At 40.0% G+C, this 23,417-nt stretch overlaps 2 protein-coding genes across 6 annotated transcripts in view; one reads left to right on the forward strand and one right to left on the reverse strand.

Annotated features, from left to right (window-relative positions):
- Positions 1-5,628, reverse strand: part of ALDH1L2 (aldehyde dehydrogenase 1 family member L2) — a 28,964-nt gene extending 23,336 nt beyond the window's left edge. Inside the window, exon 1 of the mRNA XM_079303326.1 lies at positions 5,457-5,628. Coding sequence (XP_079159452.1) covers positions 5,457-5,528 — 72 coding nt within the window. The 5' untranslated portion in view covers positions 5,529-5,628. The remainder of the gene's footprint in view (positions 1-5,456) is intronic.
- A 7,922-nt stretch (positions 5,629-13,550) lies between these two features.
- Positions 13,551-23,417, forward strand: part of WASHC4 (WASH complex subunit 4) — a 37,881-nt gene continuing 28,014 nt past the window's right edge. For 4 of the 5 annotated variants that reach the window (XM_079305229.1, XM_079305231.1, XM_079305232.1 and 1 more), the window contains exons 1-6: positions 13,564-13,782; positions 17,622-17,761; positions 18,815-18,868; positions 18,979-19,044; positions 19,214-19,259; positions 21,657-21,724. In XM_079305229.1, coding sequence (XP_079161355.1) covers positions 13,722-13,782; positions 17,622-17,761; positions 18,815-18,868; positions 18,979-19,044; positions 19,214-19,259; positions 21,657-21,724 — 435 coding nt within the window. In that variant the 5' untranslated portion in view covers positions 13,564-13,721. Of the gene's footprint in view, positions 13,783-17,621; positions 17,762-18,814; positions 18,869-18,978; positions 19,045-19,213; positions 19,260-21,656; positions 21,725-23,417 lie in introns of all 5 variants that reach the window. The other variant, XM_079305228.1, reaches the window with a different exon arrangement.

The following is a 23,417-nucleotide window of genomic DNA, read 5'->3' on the forward strand; positions in this document are numbered from 1 at the left end:
TAATAATCAATTTTTTGAGATTAATGGCAGGCAACATACAATTCAGAGAGGGTGTAATTCGCATGAAAGTATCATCTGATACTGTCACTGATGTTTATATGGCTTTTTAAGAATTTTCACTGACAGACCCTCTCTTATGAGAGGCTCCATGATCTTATCCATATTCGGAAATGAAAATACATCTTTTGAAACATACATGAAACACTTTTTCTAGGCATAATTTATGTGGCTGGAACCTGCCTTCTAAATGCCTGTGATTAAACAGAGGTATATTGTTTGTGGTTAACATGTACAGGCTAAAGAAGACAAACTTACATTGCTCCTGCCAAGTTAAAGGTGATGATCATCCATTTGATCCTCCTACAAGCAAATAAAGGTGCTAAAGGTGAGGTTCCCTTGCTGGACTTCTACTGCCTGCTGCATTTGGATCCCAGTACACTGGACATGTGATTTAAGCTCCTTCAGGCTGAGCAGGTGCAAGTAACCACCTCCACTTCTTTTAAAATTTATGATAATAAATAGAATAATGACAGCTACCCACCCTACCTCCAGTCCCTCACCTCTAACATCACCTTTACCCCAGAACCAGTACTCCTGTAGCTGCAGGAACTGCATTAGGGTACTGAAGTAAGCAGGTACTGACATAAAAAAAGAGTGGCTTATTCTTAGCAGGATCTCTTCACTGGTCTAGTTTATAGCACTGCTATGAGTCCTAACACAGGGCCAGTGGGAGAGCAGGAATGAGCATGGCAGAAGGGTGAAACTTCCTCTATATGCTCTGTCTCTGCATTTTTAGTCAGCCTTTGGAAAATGAAAACTGGAAACCTTTGAAAACAAATAGACTGTCAGACCTGGTTAAAAAGGAAAGGTCTGCACAGAATAAACAGAAAAGTCGCCTTCCTCAAAGCTGAATCTGGCACAAACTATTCCTAAACTCAAACCATACAGATCCCTCCTCTTAGGAGACCTGAATGAAAAATAGGAAATAAATCCAAATACTCCCCACTTCCGTTCTTAACTTCATTTTTCACAACTGGATTTTGACTTCCTTTTTTTCTGTATGACTTGTTAGAGGAATCAAGGCACTGTATGAATGTCTTAGCCACTGATATTTGTTTGGCTGGTAAGTTGGCACTTGGATGTTTATCTCCTTCCCTTTCTTAGGGTGCTGGCACATGAGGATACTTTGACTGAGTGGGTTATTGATTTGGGGATAACAAATGATCTGCATTGCTCTGGATCATATGACAAAGAGAAATGCCCTGAAAAACAGGTTACTCAAAACCACAATCCACTGCAATTCATTTCACAGCTGACATACTATGGATGCATTTTCCTGGTTTCAGGTTACACTTATGTTGTGCAGCTGGCTTTAGAAAAGGGAATTATGAATTGGTAGTTTCCATTACAGGAATATTGAAGTGTGCTTTTGATTTTTTTAATATAAAAAAATAGGAAATAATTATTTTTACCGGAGACAATATTTTCCCTGAGAATGAAACTGCATAGTAAAACTGTCCTGTATTGCAGCATTACTCAGCACTAGTGCCACTGCAGTAGAAACAAGCACTAAGATGGAAACATGGACATAACCTTGCAAAATCACTGTTATAATTGTCTGGTAAAAAATGTCAGTGAGACTGGTGATGACAATATTACTAACCAACACTGCACTGCTGGCAGCTACACCTCAAATAATCCACTATTTTGTTCTTAACAAAGACAAGACTTTGTTCTGAATTTCAGCTTATCCTGGCAATGCTTATCCAGCAAGGCCAAACAGATGCAGGTGGTGCTCATTTTCAATGTTTTATCACAGATGTCTTTACCTCTACAGTAGTAATGTTGCTGCATTACAAAAAAACAATTATTAGATTTTCCCAAGTATTTTAACTATAGCAGGCAAATTGGAGAAAGATTAACCTGTTGGATTACTGAACATGTTTAGCATGGTTTGAAAAACTCTGATTTCTGTACTGTGTCAACTAGTGCCCAACTAGTACATTGAATAAAGGTTAAAAATGGTCCAGATGAGAATTACTTATCCTACTTCTGTCCTTTCATTAACATCTCTCAGTAAGAGCACAAAACTGAAAGGGATCTTCTTAGACAATAAATCTTTTCCTCTGCCATCACAAACAATCATGTCATAAGATTGTTTTTATAAATCTACCCGACCTCCTTTTCAAAGCACTTTTTAAGTATTCACTGCTGTACTCTGCTGCTTTTCTGATACTTTGACAATCTTCTTGTAATTTTAAGTCCACATTTATCACCACTTAAAGAGTTACTTTCTCAAAAAGAGTTTATTCACAAAGTGAGTGTTTATTCAGAAATTGTTAATTACATGTGCACACTCTACTCCCAAACTTTCGGTTTGTGTTGAGCTGTGAATAAATCTGATTCTCATATTACATGAAATGGCATAGCAGTTCCAGTTCCAAATAATGAGTCCCTGCAAATCAACATACTTTCAGTAAAGCTACATGTTTAATTTCTGCTAGGTGTGGAATTGAATCAACAAATGGTGAGAACCAAACAGAGAACACAGTGCCCAAATGAAGTACAAATAAAAAAAACCTCACCAAACCCAAAGTGAACCTGGTAAGACTGAGAAGATAGCTGAGTGGGAAAGTCTGTAGTGCACAAAAACATTAGTCTGGCAGTAAATCAGCTTTGCTGTCTCACACTTAGAGAAAGTAACTCAAATGGGGACTGGTGGACTGGTTTCAATCGTAAGATTGATCCGGTAACTGTGACCAGTGATTCTTGAATTCTCTCTCCACTGAATGGTACATAAGTATGGCATGACATCTGATTAGACTGGTCATGCATTAACATTCACTGCCATCAGTAGAGGGCAGGAGACAAATCCACAAGTCAGCCATGAACAGGATTTCTACTGTGTAATAAAGAAAACGAGAAAAAAATCTGTGTAGAAGGGCTTGTATGCTCAGACCACAAGTTCAGTCCTTCATTTTTTGTTTTATTTGAAAACTTACAGTGGAACAAGTGCATGAGATGTTATAGCCATTCATATTTTCTTTTGGGAACTCTCCTTAAGCATTTTTACCTAAATGGAATCAGATTGGTGGAAGTGGGAAATGTCTGTAGAAGAATTTAATGTGGATATAACACCAATTAAAATGACAAGTTCTATAAGATGACACAGAAGAAGAATAGTTTGGTGTTTTCTATCCTACAGAAACGGGACATTTTGGCCAGTGAGCCATCACTAGCATTCATCACAAACCTTTAGAAAGAAATTCTGTTAAAGAACTCCGAAACAGCCTTAGTTTTGAATAATATGCTAGATGGATACTTCATCATTATTACTAACATACAAAGATATTAACTTTTTATTGCTTATGACAGTGATGTTAAGAGATTATATTAGACTTCTTTTTGCACACTGTGAAAGTGTATGCATGAAAAATGCATATGAAGGTTAATGGTCATGTAACATCAGAGTGGATCTCTTGCTGCACTTTTGTAAGATTACCCAATTCCTAGTTTCAGTAAACAATTCAGCTAAGGTGTCTTAGGGAGATCTGGCCTTTTTTTAAATGGCTAATCATAGAAAAATATAGTTATTCTGGTAGTGTTGCCAAAATACAAGATTTTAGAAAATTAGTTTTCACTCTAGTGTAATTCTGTTGATTTCACTGCCTGAACTTTTTATTTCTTTAACTTTCTCTTTGGCTTATAACACAGATTAACAGTGATTATGTTTCTTTGACTCATGTATTCATGATTTGAACAAAGAAAATAAGATAAAGGATAAAAAATGATAAAATTAAGCATAAAATCCAAGAAGTGTTTGTACAAGCAGTCTTATCTTGAATGCTCAACGTGTCTAAAAGTTCACCTGTGTTTCACCACCTCAATACAAAAGCATGGATTTAAGTTTAACTTCTGTATTTTAAAATTCTGTCCATATGATCTCTTGATAACATATTTGAATTTATTTTAAAATAGCTCATTAAAAGTTAAACAGTATTTTAATGTTTGTTTCCATTCTGGCTCTCTTTTTCCTCTGAAGCACTTAAACAGAAATAAAACTAACAAATAGAATTAAGTACTGCATAGATGGCAGCCTGACAAATGCCAGTAACTGTCTTGTCAAGTTCTAGTTCCTAGAAATGGGAGATAAGTCCAATATCATCATTTTCTTCTCTAAGAAGAATCTAAAGTTACAAAATATCTCCACGTGAGAATATTTATTTTTTGGATAAAAATATTTGTTTGTTACTGTCCCCTTTTGTATGCGCATCTAAGCTTCAATTGGTTATCAGCTTCTAATTAAATTTCCTGAAAATTAAGATTTAGTAACTGCTACTCTGGATACAAAGCTTATTATCAAAAAAATTACAATATTTTACTTCGTTTCCACAAGAATTTAGTAAAGCTAAAAATATTTGAATGTTACATTTCTTTAAAATTATCCTAGAAAAATGTTCTTTTGAAAAGCAGTATTGCAACTTTATTGAGATCCCCCTATACGTGCTAAACTCCAGTGCCTGAAAATAGAAACCTATAGTAGAGCCCCGCCCCCGTCTCCATACACATCCAGGGCAATGTGCTCCCACCGTTCATTCATTCCCACTTTTTTTGGCACTGCTGGCTGCATTTCCAAATTGTGTTAAATCTCCTTATTCTAACGCCTTCCATGCAGATGCCTTCGGAGGATTGCTGTCCTCGCACAAAACTGAGCAGCCAAACACGGAACAATGAACAATCTCTAGGGAAGAAAAAACAATCCCCCAAGCCTCATTCAACTTGCCAGATCTGCACATCTGGACAATTTGGACTGGACAAGGCTTTCAGGGAGTTCTGCAATCTATATATGTAACGAGACGTAAAGAGGATGGCTTGAAACAGATGGACAGAGCTGTAAAAGACTAAACCGCGGGGTGCAGAGGAATTTAGGCCATCAACTTCAACCCTGAGCAGCCCCCACCATCCCCGAGCTATGACCTGGCGATGAGGCGGTCACAAACGGAGCAGGCCAGAGCGGGGGGCTTCTCCCGGGGGCTGGGAACGAGCATGGTCCCTTCTAAGTGAGAGGACAACCCTCAGCTTCTTGCAGGGCAACCCCAGCCTGAGGGAGGCAGAGAACGGCTGCATCACATTGTTCATGACACCCGATTAGGGGGCACTGCCGGAGCATCGCTGTGCAGCTCGCAGGCACATCCCCGCAAGATGCGGCGCCCAGATGATGGCTGCGAACAGCCGGGCAAGATGCAGCCTCCGCACCCGCGCCGAGCCCTTCCCGACCCCGCCGCGCCTCTACGCGCTTTGCTAAACCCTCGGCACAGACAATACTCATCACATCCCGGAAAATAGCCGCTCCCGCCGTCCCCCTCCTCGCTCGGTCCCCGGTTGCCCCCGAGCGGGTCGCTCCCGGGCTCGGCGCGGCGGGAGCGGGTTCGCGGCCGCCCGCCCGCGCTACTCACCGCGGCCGTGGTGCAGATGGTGCGCAGCACACGGGGGGCTGCCCGCAGCATCCGGGGGGCTGCCCACAGCATCTTGCGGCCGTCCTGCCAGCACCGAGCGGGCTCCGCGGCCGCGGCGTCTGATGCAACCCGCGCCGATGCCGCTGGCGCCGGGCCCGCGCCTGGATCCGCGGCGGCGCAACCCCGCCCGGGCCCGCGGGGAGCGGGGCCGCCCCGCACCTGCCGGGGAGCGGCGGGGAGCGGCGGGGAGCGGGGCCGGGCCGCCTCGGCTGCTGCCGCCCAGGGACAGCGGGGTGGCGCGGGGGGCTCCCGGCCCGCGAGCGCGGGAGTCGCAGAATCACAGACCCCTTAGGGTTGGAAGGGATCTCTGGAGATGACCCAGCCCAGCCCCCCTGCCGAGGCAGTGGCACCTAGAGCAGATCACACGGGAACTTGACCAGGTGGCTTTTGAGTATCCCCACGTGAAAAGATAAAAACCAGGCAGCGCGCGGTTCAATATGAATCAAGTTTTATTGCTCTCTTCTAACCCTAATATACAGTTCCTCTGCCCCTACATGTGATCACACAACTCATGATTGGTAAAAGCCTTCTAGTACAAGGCAAACACGTGAACTTTTCCATTTTTCATTGGCTTCGGAGTTTCTTGCCTTTCACCTATCACACTCAGCTCTTTTTATCTCACCTCTTATTTTCTTGATAAGCAACAGCTGTTGTTCTTCTTATCACTCAGGGTAACTTCAAGGGCCTAGCTTGGGCTCATAAAAACATTATCTCTTTCCTGGCTCGTTCACTACACGTCCAGTTTCCTCTAAAAACGTTCCCACATCCATGAAGAGACCCTTCCTGGGCAGCCTGTTTGAGTGCTCTGCCACCCTCAATGCACAGAAGTCCTTCCTCATGTTGAGGTGAAATTTCTTGTAGCTTAGTTAATGACCATTGCTCCTCGCTGCTGGGTACCACTGAAGAGTCTGGCACCACTCTGCAAGCGCCTGTCTTTGAGGTATTTATAAGCATTAATGAGATCCCCTCTCAGCATTCTCTAGACTGAAACAGAACCCCACAGCTCTTGTAAGAAAAATGCTCCAGACCCCTTACCATCTCTGTGGCTCTCTACTGCACCTTCTCCAGTATCTCCTTGTCTTTCATGTAGTCAGGGCCACCCAGGCCACCCAGGTGGCATTTTGTGGTCTGAGATTGTGCAGTGTCCCCAGCAGTGCTCTGGCCATTTACAGCTTGGGGGGACAGAACTGTGCACCCTTACCTTTGCCCCCTCTACTAAGGACCAAAGGCTGTTGGCAAAACGTTCCCTTGACTTTGCTGTGGCAGTCAAAGAGATCATGTAGATTATCAGCATTAATTTTTAATTTATTGCATGTCAGTTGGAGTTAAAAAACATTAAGAACTTACTAGAACTCCATATCATTGCCTTTGCTAAGTATTATTAAAGCAGCTCACTCTACTTAACCATTTCTTAAAAATCTGCCTCTTGAGTTCTATTGGTAAAAGTGTGTCAATTTCAATATTATTTTGAACTATAACAAAAATCTTCTTGTCAAAGGTGTGGAGAAGAGCTTGACAATACAAATTCAAGGTGCTAAAAAGACCAGAAAACAACTGAAAATTACCCTAAAAAGGACAGGAATAGTAAAAGCAAGAGTAGGTAGCATGGCAGTAATATAAGCATCACTGCAAATTAGGTCAGGTTTAAACCCCAGCAACACAAAGAACATGGGTGTGTAATAAACTGAAATACATAATGTCCCTGTCAGGAAAACAAGACAAAAATGGAAAAAAAATCTTATAGCCAAGGTGTGAGCTATGTCAGAGAGGTCAGAGGCCTCTCATTAGTTGATTGACCTACAGTTACCTTGCTACTGTTGAAAACAGAGTAAACATGCAAACAGTCAATCTCTCAACGAGAGATATCATATCTCTCTGATATCATGTCTCTTTTTTATGCTTACCTGCAAAAGAACTGCAATAGTAATCACCAAGGTTTAACTCCCAGGCCCCCAACCTCTTCCTCAGAGTATTTCAAATGCTGAGTAGTACCTTAGGATAAGGACTGCTGCAGTACTGCTGTTCTATCCCTATGCAGGGGGCACAGGAAGGAGAGGTGCTGCAAGAGGTAAATTCTGCCATTCCCCAGGAAGTCAGGTTGGCACAACACAATCCTCCCACAGAGTAAAGTTACACAAGGGCTTGCATTATGACTGCTTGCATTATTCATTCCCTGATTTAGTCCTGTGTAGCAAAACTATATTCTATCCTTTATTCAGGGCTCTTGGTGGTACTTTAAATGTAGATGGCACTGAGTGGAATCAACAGAAACTAAAACAAAAACTTAGTCATTAAAGCAAACCACTGCATTTCTGTTTTGCAAAGAAAGTTGTACAAAGAAAAATCACTAGTCAGTTCTTATAATTTCTTTTCTATGGGGTGAAAAAGCTACAGGAGTACTTGTCCACTTCAGTAAAAATTCTCCTCACGATGGTGTCAAATGGAGTGTGTGGTGGTTTATTAGATTATGGAATAATCAACCAAAGGAGTTAGTGATTTCCTGTGTTCTGGAGTATTAAAACTAAACAAGTAAAATTCATCAAAAAGTTCTGTTAACAAAGTGGGACAATATGGTTATACAAATGGTTCCTTCCCTAGTATCTGTGGTACTGTGGGTTTAAAAAGAATGATGCACAGTAATTTCAGACTTCATTAAGAAAGCTAAAATGACTCTGCTTTGTGGCTTATTCTTACTTCCATGCATATGCAGCCTTATATTTTTCAATCATCTCCTAGAAAAGCTACAAAATTTCATAGCTGAAGTTCTTTAAAATACTCCCTCTTTAAATTGCCCAATAAAAAAATTAAAACTCATAATTCTGTTGGACTAAAACACATCATTTAACTACTGCAGAAGCTGTTGGTCTGAAATGCCTGTTGTTAATACCTTGTTTTCCTTTTTGAATTGGCAGTTTCAAACTGCTAGTTTGATAGGTCATGTTGTAGCAATACAAGGATTATACAGGTTCATACACAGCTCAATTTGTAGCTGGGCAAACCCACGATCTGCTCAAACAAGAAGTATTGATAGTCCTCACTAAAGGAATGAAAGCACTACCTCTGACAGGAGGAGAAATGAATGTGTGTGCAGTATTCCCATGACCTGATGGAAGCTGCACAAATTCCATACAACAGGGTGCAATCAACTTCTACTGTATCAACTACTATTAACAGCTGGCATCAAAATGGTCCTATAATGCAAGTAGATTAAAGCATTGCTTAAGATCATGGAACTTCAAATCTTCGTTCATGGTCCAAAATGCTCTCCAACTAGAACACTACACATGGCATTTAACCACTGCCACACAAGCTTTTGGCAAATGCCTGGTTTTCCCAGGTAAGTAATTTGTAATAACCTGTGGCTCTATTCCCTGTACACACACAACATAGACAACACAATAATGCAAGTGTAAAACACCCAGGTTTACTTAGTTGGCATACCTTCATCTCCAAACACAATTCCTAACCTAGTCAGAAAATAATAGACCTCCATTTATTTTACAGACTACTGAAATGTTAGCTGACGAAAGGGAAAAATCACAAGAGGATTGTGTCTGCTGTCAGTATTTAAGAGTTATATAAAGAAGAGCTGGGAAGGAAGTAATGGGCTTTATTTTAGATTTCATAGCAATAAGAGGGGCAGTGACATGAATGACCATGAAGGTGTGCTAAAACAGACAAAGATGGTATCTTCATACTGTTGGCTTCACACTTATAATCAAGAGTGAGGAATTCATACAAAAGGACTTTAACCACCACTTAACAAATTACCTATGTAGAATTTCAAGTGCAAACAGCTACAATCAAGATTTTTGGTATCCAGAAAATTATTAGGCTGATCTCTTTGAGATAGGTCTTGCATGACCTAGTAAATTCCAACATCAGTGCTAAATATCGTAACAGTTACAGTGCATTCCTCTGGGCTTTATGTTGTTGGAAAAGGTGATACAAAGTATTACCCATTAGTTTTTGTACCCCAGTCTCAGAAGTACCTTGCAAATTATTAATTTCTTCTTCATCTGGGGAAAAAATCCTAGCACAAGTGCTTACGTTGCTTAGAGCACATATTATACAGTAAGTTTCCTTTTCTGATTTTTTTTCTCCTTCCAGTTCTGATCCTTTTTCATAAAGCCAAAGTTTAACTTTGGGAGAAAAACCCTGCAATTACCCATAGTAAACTTTTTAGCATGGGTTTTTTCCTTTGTGCTACCAAATTTTCAAGAGATGTATGTCAGCAAATGGCAAAAAACTAATGGGAAATGTGTTTACAGAAGCTACTCAGGAGTTAAACATGTTTGACAAAAGCAAAATCTGCAAAATCAGTTTGCATGTGCAGAAATGTACAGAACAAATATAAGACCTAAGGCAGATGAATGTTTTAAATCCTTATTGATTTCTGTGAAGCAGAAGCTACTCAGTGTCTTTGAACACTCATCAAGACTTGGCAAGATCATTAGGAAAGACTGTTCCACACAGCATGCACATACCAAAGGGCTTGGGAAACTGCTTGGAATCTTCCAGGATTTGCTTTCTTTCAGAAACCATGCCCTGGGACTCAGTAATCAACTAAATTAGCTCTGCATAGGCTTTTTGTTGTTGGAAATCAGCCTTGATAGGGCTTTTCACGTTGATTAAAGATTTGGTTGTAGTTCAGACTCAAATTCCTCAGAAGTACTTTAGAGTTCACCCAGTTTTAAAGACTGAGTAATTAAAAAAAAAAATAAAGTAAGGCTTTGTATGGTTGTTCACTAAGTAAGTTAATTGCATGACAAGTTTCAACTAAAGTTTTATATAATAAAAACATTTAATGTTTTTCCACCTGCTGAAGCAAGATTTTATGGGAAAGTTACTTTGTCTGTTATGTCTGCAACGTTTATATTTAAACTTGTAATTTTTTCCCCCCAGAGGGTTTTATATAGACATTAACCATTTAAAATCTTACACTTGACATTCCATTTTTCCAGACTAACCAAAAAGAGGCATATATTTGATGAGGAAAGGAGATTATTTCACCAATTTAACAACTGGCAAGAACTATCATGTGCAGATGCCTTGCATGGATAAATTGAAGTCTCTCAGATTCCATATGATAGAGTAGAAACTACATCTGCAAAAGTTGCTGCTATCTTAGTGGAGTGGAGCTGCAAAGAGCAGATCTCAGATGGTAAATCCTTTCTGGGAATTCTGCCACAAAAACTTTGAGCAAGATCTTTATTTTATTTAAAATGTTCAGAGCTAAGCATCAAACATTCCACAGACAAGGAACATATAGAATAGTTGGGTTTCTGCACATATAGCAAGACAAAAATTCTTTCTTCTGTAAGTAATTAAAATTCTAGGAATTACTAACTGTAAATCTTGGTGGAGCTTTGCCTGTATACCTGAGAAGCAATATGTGCTCTGGGTGTTTTCTACCCTTTTTTTGTTTCTGTTTTTGGAGGTTTTTTGGGGTTTTTTTTTGTGTCTGGGGATTTGTGATTTTTTGGGTTTTTTTAATGGCTTCTGTTTGGATGGTTAAAATATCAGATGAATGGTTTCAAATATGAGAAAAATACTGTTTAAAATACCAGGCAACTGTATTGTCCATCGTAGTATGACATTTCCAATTGGGATTATTTCAAAGGAAAAAGGATTTTTAATATCTCACTGAATCAGGCCCCTGTCAATTTATGAAGTCATATATACCTAACCACTTCATAAATAAAACAGCCATAGGACCATATTAATTCTGCTATATTTTGGATATTATTTTCTCATCTACCCTTTCTAGTACTCAAGTGTAACAAGTAATTTCAGCTGGAACATATTTGTGTTCACATTTTACTCATTCCTGTGAAAGTCCATTATGAAATTTCATTCAAAACTTCCTGGTAGAAATGGAAGCTCTGTCACCTAACTTTTAGAAATTATGCTTATAAAATGTCAGTAATTTCACATGAGTGAACAGCAGAGAGATATTCATTGATAGGACAACCCACCAAACTTATCAATCAAATCCAAGTCAGTCACATTGCCAGTGAGCTTCAAGATAAAGTCCAAATCAGATATTCAGAGAAAACAGAAATTCTAGCAGAATCTACAAATGGCCTAAATAATTGCAGTGTGAGCAACAAAACACTGCCACCTAGGGAGTCAAAGGAAAAGTCAATTATCAGTCATTTAAATATATGGACCATGAATGGCAGCATAAATTTAACTGGTGTAGTTAATTGAGTATAATTGTGATTTTTTTTTTTCTTTTCATTTATGGAGCCTTCTGCTGCACTAAAAAAAAAAAAAAAAAAAAAAAAAAGTGGTTACATTTCAGAGTATTTTCTTTTGAAACAATTTTCTTTTTCCATATTTAAAATAAGGGTTACATTACTTATGCTGTGGGGATCACAGTGCACCCTTTGGTGTGGCCACTACACAGACCAGCCTGCTGGATTACCTTGCATCCAGTTTTGATGATCTTACACCTTGCAATAAGCAATGCTGCAATATTTACTTTACAAATTCAGTTTAGATATGGGAAGTGAGGGCTCTACCAAATGCCAGCTTTGCAGGTTTCTCTTTTGTACCATACTGCAGAATTGAAGGATGTATTTTCCTGAAAGAGAGAGCAAAAGGCCCAATAACTACTTTTTAAGCAGTCTGAAAGCCTCTATTTGTGTGCAGTCTTACACAGCTGAAAGAAACAGTGTTGTTTCAAAGAAAGTTTGTAAAGAAAACTCATTTATTTTTTTTGTTTCATTTTTTAAAATTGGAAGACGTACATCGGCTTTGAATAAATGTATAGCAGCTCTACTGAGTTCAATTAAAGCTGCACAGACAGAATGAAATCCTTAAAATGTAGCTTAAATTGTGTTTTCATTTTGTGTGATAGTCATCATCTCCTTAGAGACACTTGTGTTCTGTGCCAGCTGTCAATGTCCTGCACAATTAAACTTCTAGTTCCATTAAAACCTAATGTGAACACCTTCAGTTTGCATAAGGGGAGGAGATGTATGGACATATTTACATTGTGATTATTTGACAACATGTTCCAAACCAGAGTTCTCTCCAGTAAAAAAAACCAAAACCAACACAACAAATGAACAACTCACTCCAAACATTGTTTATTTCATTTCACACAAAGCTAAATTTGATCTCTTCTTCCCAAGGGTGGCCTCTTAGAATGCACTTTAAATAACAAAAACTCATTAATAAATGTGATCTTTCAACCAACCAGATTTTTCATCCCTAGAAACTTTAATTCAATAGATTCCAAAGGATGGCTTCCTTTAAATCATAAAGCAAACAGAAAGTAGGTGCTATTTTCAGAGCTGTTGCATTACCAAGTCAGCTTTTATGGACGGTCCTGCACTTACTAATACATCTCTCATCCGGATTGCTATTTTTATTGCTCTTTCCCCACTGACATTGCTGATGCTCCTGGTGGTACTGCTTTTGAAAGCCATTTCCTTTTCTGCTAATACTACAGATTCTGCTGAGCTAATGAAATTGCTGTGGGCGCTGTTAATGGCCCTGAATGTCTACCTCTCTCTCCCTATCCTAAGTACTTCTATTTTTATCCTGATTTTACGACCCCTAGGGTCCTGGGGAAAAAAAAAAGAAAAAAAAAAAGGCACGTAGGTAAGTACCTGACGGCCCTTGTGAGCACAGATGACGGGGGATGATGAGCGGGAGCTTTGCACTGTCCCGGAGCTCCAGAGCGTCCCGGGGCAGGGCCGGGCCCTGGCACCGCTCCCTCCCCTCAGCAGCCGAACGGGGCCGAGCCGCCCCTCCTGCCAGCAGCCTGCCAGAGGCGCGGGGCCGGTGCCACAGGGGAAAGCAGGAGAATTGCCAGAGCCCCGGTGCCTGCGAGGCCGGCCCTGCCTCACCCAGCACAGCCGGCTCAAGCTGCCCGGGGGTCTGAGGGAGGAGCGGGGGAGCGAACTCCCCGCCCCGCCGCGGGCACCCGGGCAGCGCCTCCCGCCCCGCGGGGCCTCCCCCGCGCTCTCCCGCAGGCCCGACGGTGCCGACCCCCGGGCGGCGGGCGGATGGAGAGAGCGGAGGGAGGGAAGCAGAGAGGGGCGGCGGGGTGGTGCCAGCGCTGTCCCGCCTCCTCCCCGGAGCCCCGGCTCCCCCTCCGCCTCCATTTCCCGGCGTGCGGCGCGGGCGCGGGGCAGGAAGTCCCGTGCGCCTGAGTCAGGGGCCGGGCGGCCGCTGCCGGGGTCGGCGGCGATGGCGCTGGAGACCCTGTCCCCGGACTGGGAGTTCGACCGGCTGGACGACGGCTCGCAGAGTGAGCGCCCGCGGAGGGCGGGCCGGGCGGGGCGGGGCCGGCGGGTGCGGCGGGAGCCGCCTCGGAGCGGGGGTAGGCGCGGGCTGGGCAGCCCCTGCTCCCCCCGGACCGCCCCGCTGCGCCCCGCCGGGAACGGGAGGAGGGACGGAGCGAGGGTGGAGGAACTGTCGCGGGAGCTGAGCGGGGTCGCCTCACCCGGTCCCCGTGCCCCGCGCCCCAGCCGCCAGCCCAGCGCTGATCCCCTGCGGCCGGGCCTGCGGGGGTGGGCGGCCGCCGTGACCTTCCTTGCTCCCACCCCCTCCCCGTAGCTGTCGGGGTTGTTTTGGGGTGGGGTTGTGGCTTTTCCAGCCCTTCATCCTTGGCCGCCTCGGTGCCCCCCGTGCGGCGGGCAGGGCCGGGCTCCTTGTGCCACCCTCTCTTTTCTTGCACGGACCGTGCTTCTTTCCTTCCCGGGCGTTTCTCGTGGCTCACAAATTTTCGCAGTGGCTTCCTTGGTTATCCAGAGAAGTCACATCAAGATATGTTGTAAGCAGTTAGTTGTACTCGGCTTTCATTGGTAAAGGCTCCCTGTCACGGGAAGCGGGCGGTCACTTGCAGTTTCACCTTTAAAATATGATTGAATACGATCTTGCGATGCTGAAGTCTTTCACGCTGGGCTCGTGTGCCCGTCAAAATCCACGTTTTACTCAGTCTGTGGAGGTGACCTAATTTCTAAACAGGGAACTTGTATGGTTGTCACACTGTAATATACACTGTAAATTGGACTGTGTCAAATTAATTATACCAGGTGTTGCTGTGAAAATATGTCACACATGGACCAACTGTTTCACATATGATGTTATCCCAAGGGATGATACTGTTTATGCCATGTTCGTTTAGCCTGGATTTCAGTGGAAACTGAAACTGTCCTGAGCAGAGCTTTTTATCAATTCTGTAGTCGTGGAAAGTGTAGCTTTTACTCACAGTGCCAGATCTCCGCTAGTTTGACCAGGACATGAAGTGCAGCTCCAAAAAATTTACGTGTCTTAATATGGCCTGTTATCACCATCTCGAGGGTGAAGAAACAGGCTGATCTTCCATCCAGAACAGCACACAGCATTCTAGAGATTATCCAAAGAAAAATCTTGTGGTTTGAAAGGCATTGTTTGTTCTTGTCTACTTTCACTTTGTATTACTAACATTTAGCAATTACAACTTTCTCAGCTGAGGACATAAGGTACTAAGTTTGTTACATCTCTGTCCTAGATATGTAAGGATATGGCACTTGCAAATCCTGCTGCCAAGAAGTTCACTGAATATTGATATAAATAAGTTAAGATTAAGTTGAAGGTTCTGTGCTGCTGAGTTGATCTTTTTCACTTTTCCAGCTATAATGCTTTAGTTTTATCCCCTGAGTAGAAACTAAATTAAAGTTTATTGTAAACACATTATACCTTACGAAGTATGTATGCTTGTCTGAAGAAAAGGATGATATCTGCTTTCTGTGATTTAATTTCCTTCCTCTGTTAGTCAGTTTATATAGGAAAAATGTTCTGCATCCTTGAAAGCTTCCTTCATCTGCAAGTAATTTTTTATCTATCCAACTCTGCCTGTCTCTGACTAGCTAAGAGCTCCCACTCTCTTGTCTCACTAAGAAAGTGAGAAATTATTCCTACCACTTATTTTATAGATGATCAGTACAAGGTAGCAAATTGATGGCTATCAATGATTAACTATTTGGAAGTATTTATTGAGCTGCAGTGTTGATCAAATCCATCATTTGTCTACTGGAAAGGTGACAGTCTGTGGATCTCTAGCAGAGTGCTGATGTGAGGTTTTATTTTGAGAATGCACAATGTTTTTCTTCCATAGGGAACTGATTTGAACTGGAGTGTCAATTTCCTACACTTGTATGGCTTTGAAGTTTTTTCTGTTCTTCCTGTGAAGCCCTAGTGTCTGTCAGTTTTTTGGTAATAGTTTGTCTTTTTGTGTGAAGGCAGGAAATGTGATTGGGGAAGTACCAGAGCATATCTCCTTAGTGTCTCCCCCACTCCAGATTTTCTAGCAGTAAAGCAATGAAGCTGACATGGTAGCTGATTAAAAACCAGTGTTGTACTACTTTGCTGCAGCAGAGCTTACAGAAGATGCACTGGAAAGAGCCTGAAGGATGAGATGGATTTGATGGAATAGAGTAGAATGATGATGCAACTTAAGGGCTACCCATCAGTGCCTGAATGCTACTGATGAGTTTTGTTCACTTGCTTCTTCTCCTACATGAAATTCAGTCTCCTGGTCTTGACAATGCCTGTGCACTGTCTAGGCTGCAGGTACTGCTAGAACTCAGTGGCACTGATGCCATTACTGTGGGAGAGTGTGCTGTGCTCCTTGGGTAGGCTTTGCAGTCTGTGTGCCTTTATGGCTGGCATTGCTGCTGCTTTCAAAGTACTATCTTAAAATTAATTCAGGTCTTCATTGCAGTCATTTCTTCTTCTCAATCTCAACCTCTCTTTACACAGTCCTTATCAAACTGTCTTTATTCATTCCTCCCTTTCTCAAAAATCTCAATTGCCTGGTGCAGTTTCTCAGTCAGGTGCTTTCTTTCTGCAAAAAATGTTTCAAGGATAATTGATTTGGCAGTGTTCTCCCACTGAAGTAACCATCAGCTACCATTTGACTGTTGCTTGCCACAAGGATGAGTAAGAGGTTGAATGTGCAGAATAAAAGAATATATTATTTTTAAGTTTCTAGGCCAGTCTACTTGCTGAAAAGTGAAAAGGGCACATATAAAGCTATGTGACAGCTGAATTCTTGTGTAAGAAAAGTTCAGTCGTTCAGCTGACCTTCATTCTCTAACTTTTTTTAGATAATTCTATTTTCAACAAATAGCAGAAGATCACAGGCTGTTAGATTTGTTATCTAATTATTGGGAAGACACTTTATCCTTCTCCTGAAAAAGGATTGTACTTCCTGAGTGTAGAAGGCTTGAGCTGTAATCCTTTACTCTGTGGTTCAGATTGTGCAGCTAAGTCAGTAATTGTATAATTTGGGGGAGAGTGGGGAGCATCTTAATATGGGAAATAAAAAAAAATCAAGATAGAGAGCATGAAACATTTTGCACCATCTGCCTTTAGATTTCCCTTGCTAAATAAGACCACTGTTGCTGGTGTTTGACCAGCTGAATGTTAGCCTTTGAACCTATTTGTCCCTTTGAACCTCTTGCCCCTGACACTAACAGGACAGCTGTGCATTTCACTGCCCAGCAAACGAAATATTCTGTCTTAGAAAGGTAAATTTGAAAGTGGAAGGGAATGGCTAAAAGGCATAAGCTTTCCATGTAATGCTCAAATAACTCACTGAGAGGTACCAGGGAGAAGTGGAAAGAGGATTGCTGGAAATTCAACTGCTACTCAGGCTGAAATGATTAGACCCATTGCTTCAAAATTCTTATATAAATGTATATGTACTGGTTCAGCTGATGGGAAGGGACACCTGCTGTGTTACAGTAATTTCTACAGTAATTTCTACAGTAATTTCTTTGCTCAGCACCTGGTGTGATTGTTAATGTCTTAGTTTAACAATAACTTAAAAAAAATAGTTTTCTGCATACTACTTAGATGTTTGATACTCTTCACGTTGTATTTCAATTTCTTTTAGACCAACACTAAGTTATAAGATTTTTTTTTAAACAAATAAGAACTTTGTATTAAATCTGCATTTTATTAAAGAAAAATGCCACAGCAAAATAAGGAATACAGGACTAAAGCTTAATAGCAGCAGGTTAAATGTTTTTAAATAACATTTTTTGATGTTGCAGTTTATTGAGTTGTCCGTAAAACTGTACAAATGTTATAAATTTTCAGAAATTCATGCTGAAGTGCAGTTGAAGAATTATGGAAAATTTCTTGAGGAATATACATCTCAGCTGAAGAGAATTGAAGATGCATTGGATGACTCTGTTGGAGATGTTTGGGACTTCAGTCTTGATCCTATTGCTTTGAAGGTCTTAATGCATTTAATATACATTGCAACTCTACTTTCCTAGTTTGTCCATTTGTTCAAAACCTCAGAAGTAAAAGCTTGATGTATTTGTGCTCTTAAAATTTTGACTTTTGTGTTTGAGAAACCTATCCAATACTGTTTTAATTACTAAATAATTAATAGAATTGGTGCATATCATATGAGAAGAAATTTTCATATTTTTTTCTAGTCTTATGGATACTAGCAGAAGTTAAATGAGTTTCTAATTCTTCATATGTTGGAGGGCTGGTTTCAGTAGACTTTTTCCCTGTGACTGTTAGTGTTTTTATCTGGTAGCTGGGGCTCCAGGAGGGCTCACTAATAGTTGTAAAACTGCAGAGTGAACTGTGTGTGTATTTATAGATTGTGTTTTGATCTAATGGCCTTGGTACAGAATTGGCTGTTTTCTTGGTCACAAATTCTCTATCCTCTGTGGAGCATTAGGTTTTCCTCTTCACTGAATTTGCAGACATAATTTAAAAGTGCTTTTGTTGCCATATAAAACTTGTCTGTGCTGAAGATGCACTCTCAAGCCATCATCTGTCTGAAAAATTTGAATAAATTATGTGTAGGGCCACCACAGTACTGCATGTTTATGGACTAGTCAAAATCAGGCTGACTTAAGTACAAATTGTCAGTGCCTGCATACAGATGTATTTTCTGCTTCCTGTTTCTGGCATTTGGGATTATTAATTAATGTTTTAGTTTTCCTGAGCTTTTTTTCTCCTACATATGCCATAATGACCATGCTTTTGCTTTTCAAGTTTTGTAAGTAAATTGTTGTAAATGGTATGCAATATAACTCCTATTATATTTCCATGTGAAGGTGAAGAGTGAAGGATTTTTGTAGTACAGGTTCCCAGTAACATGCAATTGTGTGTCTCTCTCTACTGACCCTATTTGAGATTAAACTGGGGGGAATACTTGCTTAGTTGGATAAATATATTTTTGACTAATGTTTTCTAAAGTTTCTGATTTGTTGTTTCTGTTTGGTTGTTTTGTGATTTTTTTTGTTTGCTTTTTATTTTAATTTTAGCTTTTGCCATATGAACAGTCCTCCCTACTGGAGCTCATAAAGACAGAAAACAAGGTAAGCACTTTATGCTTAAAGGAAAAAAAAGTTATTCAACCTCAACCCAAGCCCTCTAAATGTGAACTTGTTTGTAATCTGTGTGATTTTTTTCCTCGCTTTGAGTCTAGGTTCTAAATAAAGTTATAACTGTGTATGCTGCTCTTTGCTGTGAAATCAAGAAGTTAAAATATGAGGTAAGTTCAGCTGACTTTTATTATTGTATATGGAAAGGTTTGCAGTTTGGCAAGCTGATATATAGATTTATTTTTATCAGTAAAGAAACAAAATATGTCTAAATAATTTTTTTAGCTTGATTACATATATCCTATTTATTAAAAAACAAATTTCTGCTTTTGTTGTTAGGCAGAAACTAAATTTTATAATGGCCTCTTGTTTTATGGAGAAGGAGGTGAGTAGCTCCCTTTACTGTAAAAATATGTAGCTTTGTATTATTGCTTCAGGTTATATTAAATGCTACAATAACTGTAATTTTATTACATGGATACATGTTTTCTCTGTGATGCTCACCAAATAGAGAACTTTGAGGGTGTGGGGATATGTGTTAGTGTCTTGTAGCTGTCCTGAGCTGGCTTAAGATGATAAGGTTTATCTGTGAAGCCCTGCAGTAAGTGTTCTTACATTAATAGGGAATTTTGTTGCAGCCTTATTTACTTTGGAAGTAGGGAGTGTGAGCTGCTGAGGTTGTGTTAAATGTCTTGCATACAGCTTGTCTGCTGCAGCAGCTATTTTGCAAGGTATGCCAATTGAAAACATTTTTCATACATAAACACATCCTAAACCAACTTACTTCTTTTTGGGACTACAGTTGACATTGGTTGTAGTAAAACAATAAATAAATGTAATAAAACAATAAATGATGATTTACTGTGGTGAATGATTTAATTGTAGTAAAACAATGAAACCATTAATAAATAACTTGACCAAAGTCCTGCCCTCTTCACTTTGGCAATTGTTACTCCAAGACGAGTTGGAGGTGTTGATGTCTCCTGCCCTTCCAGTGCAGGTAACTGACACTACATGTTTAGACAGTGGCATAAGATGGGCACAAGTAATTATAAGTCAGTTCACAAATCATGAGATACTCCTTTAGGTGAAAGCTGTTTTTTGTCTTGGAGTTAAACTGGTAATTCCTGAATGACTGGCCTTAAGCTTCCACATTAAGGGATACTAGTGTAGGAATGAGCACAGATCTTGGTCATGAGGATTGAATATATTCACGAGTTGCTTCAGAGACCTGTCACCCAACTTTGTGTCTATTCCAACAATTTGAAAGAGAGGAAAAGCCTTTCCATAGTAGTATTGTAAAAGGGCATTCTTAAAGCTTTTCAAGAGATGAGAGGGTGTAATGGAAATATCAGAGAATGTGAAATCTTTGAACTTGGGACTGTTTATCATTCTTTTAAGTGCTATATAAGATAACTGTTGTGGTTAAGGAGCATGGAAAAGTGGGGGATTTGTTAGCTTGCTATGTGTGAATTTTTTTGGTGTGTTTTGTTCTTTTTTCCTTTTTTTTTCTTAGCTGACTTGTATATCTTATCAGATATGGTTTTAAATATTTTAAAGTCATATGCTACCAAAATGATACTGGGAAATCCCTCAGAATTTGCCATATCTCTAGCATGATAAAGTCAGACTGTAGCAGATTAATAAACTAGAGCAGCATTTTGTTCCTGGTGGGTATAGTGCAGGGAATGCTTGGAAATGGCAGGAACTGAGAAGCTGACCTTCTGAGGGTTAGGTAGGAATGCAGAAATTATGTTCTGAATTTCCATATCCCTACTTGTAGCATTTTCTTTGATAACAGCAAGCTTGTTTACTTTAAACAACTGGCAAAGTTACTGACTCAAGGATGGTTGAAATTTAAACAAGTGCTCTGCTGGCTTTTTCCATCTGTGTAAAGAAAATGTTTTTCCCCATCTTGTCTTTGCAGTGGCTAGGACTAGTCTAGTAACTTCAGGTAGTTGGATAGGGTTTTTTTTGGGACATACATTAAGGAGATTAAAGGTCACATAAAATGTGTGAAGGGGAAGCAATGCAATGTTTAGTATCCTGTCCCAGTGCTCCATGTTAGAGAAGTATGGAGACTCCTTTAGTCTCTATCAACTGTAAAAGAATATGTGTTTTTAGCAAGAAGACAGGTAAACCTGTAATTTTAAGTGAGCTTTTCTTCCTCAGAGTGACCCATAAGAAAAATCTAAAGTCTATAGCATCTATCTGTTGTCACTTTGAAAATACAGTATTTTGTCAGGTGATGTTCAAACTGCTCCAGATGACTGAAATGGTTTGGCATGGCTGATGTAATTATTGTATTTCTGTGTTCTGTGCCATGCAGATAATGCTGTGAAGCTGTGGTGGTAAGCCTGTTCTTTTGTGCAGAAGGATATGTAGGAAAATGAAAATATTCTTTCAGTAAAAAGCATCTGGATGTTTCTTGCAAGATAAATACCTACTATTTTCATGCAGATTTTCTAAAAAATGGAAGTATGTGCAGCTACATAATGCATATGTTCTTAAAGAATTGTGGGGTTTATTCTCTTTCTTTCAGAGGAAGGAGACTTTTCCCAGCTTTATATCTAATTTATAAACTGTGTAATTTTTAATGAAAAAGAAATTCCAAAAATAAGTCCACCTTAGGAAAGCAAAATTAAGAGGTTTTGAGGTTCCATCAGTACACTTATAGTAGTGCACTCTACTGGTATAAATGGCTTGGAGGGCAAGCTTTAATGTTAGTCTAACAGGTACAACACAAGCTTAAGAAAATGTTGACAAATGTTTCTCTTTTAAGCCACAGACTCCAGCATGGTGGAAGGAGATTGCCAGATACAGATGGGAAGATTTGTTTCTTTCTTGCAGGTAGAGTATGTTTTGATTGTTTTTGACAGCAATTATAATCTTAATTTTACTTGCAAAATGGATTTAATAGTCTGCCATATCCTGTTTGCATTTTGCTGAAAGGCATAGCAGTCATTTGATATGTTACTATGTTTTGCCTGCAGACCTGTCACAAGCAGCTGACATATCACACATTGTTTGGGGATTTTTTTATACTTATTTCTGGAAATCTAGTGAGAGAAGGGATTAGAATTTACTTTAAAAGGTTTCAGTAGGAAAAGAAAAATTGCTTTTATCTGATTTTAAAGACGGCTGATTTTATGAGTTTGTTTAGTAAGTTTTAGTGTTCATTGAAGATTAGAAATGGGCTGTTTTATATGTTTGGGGTTTTTTTTAGCTGGTCAAAGAAAGCAAAATCCAAGCATGTGCCTGAAAAAAATTGCTTGTGATTCCTTCAAACATTTCTGGGAGAACACTTATTTCTGATGCAGTTTGGTTGTTCAGGATCCTTTACATGAAAACAGGATCTGTTTTTATTCTGAGGATTTCCTGTGCTCTTGAGTTTCAGTCTATTGTGGAGTTTTTTGTCTTTAATATAACTTAAGTGTTTATCCCATTCCCAAAAATGTTTCTATTTTCATGCAATATTGCTTTAAATAAAGTAGCTGTGGTAAAGTAGAGAATATAGAGGAAACTTCAAAAATGTTTAAACAAATTTTGGTTTAACAAGAGTTAAAATTCCTGTTCTGATTGTGCAGCATGGCACTAATAATTTTCTGTGTCATGACATGACAAATGCTATGGGAAGTAATTTCTCAACTTCCTTTACCATTCTGAAGTGCAGTGAATTTTTAGGATCTCTTGGGTTTTATTTCCCATTTTCCAAGCTCTTTGTCTTATCAACTTTGTAGGTTTCATCTTTCATTCTCTGTTTTGCTTATGAAGTTTGTTTTTCTTCAGCAGTTGTATTCTCCTAAATCCATTCATTGTTCTACATCATTAAATTAGGAAATGCTGTTCTGGTCAGTCTTACAAGCATATCCCCAGGGTTAGTGTGAAAATATGAAGTTGACAAAAAGGTGAAAAGGTGCTTTAATAGAACTTATGTCCATGTATTGGTTTATTTGCTCTTCCAGGCCTGCTGGATTAGCTAGATACAGTAGCCTCAAACTTGCAAGGTCAATAAATAAAAAAAAAATATTATTAAAATAATGCTCTGAAATATTAGTTTAAAATTACAATCTTGTCTGTATTAGGTATCTTCTAATATGCATGTGCTGTTGAATTGGACTACTTTCCAGAAATTTTAAAATGGCAGCTGGTGCTGCCTTGCCAGGAGGCATGATCTCAGCTGTCTATTAATCCATTCCTCTGGAATCTCTTGGCTTATTTCAGCTGCATTTGTTAGAGCAGTACAAGTATAAGAAGAAATGTTTTGTGAAAATCTGTGACTAATGGAAGGCAGAAGCCCAAATAAGATCTATTTTTGATGGAGAGGAAGACAGAATTCAGCTGTTAGCCAGTCTCCTGGCAGGCTCACTGTTCAGCCAGTGTGGGCTGTCTGCTATAAAGCCATCTGTGTGCAGACTGGCTAGACTCATCACACACTGACATTTCCCTGATGGGATTTATAAGGTAAATTAATGAACCGATATTACTTCTGTCAAGGGAAAGTCATACTAACTTATCCTGTTGTTCAAGGAATGCCATGTTA

Source organism: Erithacus rubecula, assembly GCF_903797595.1.
Source record: "Erithacus rubecula genome assembly, chromosome: 4".
Lineage (NCBI taxonomy): Eukaryota > Metazoa > Chordata > Aves > Passeriformes > Muscicapidae > Erithacus > Erithacus rubecula.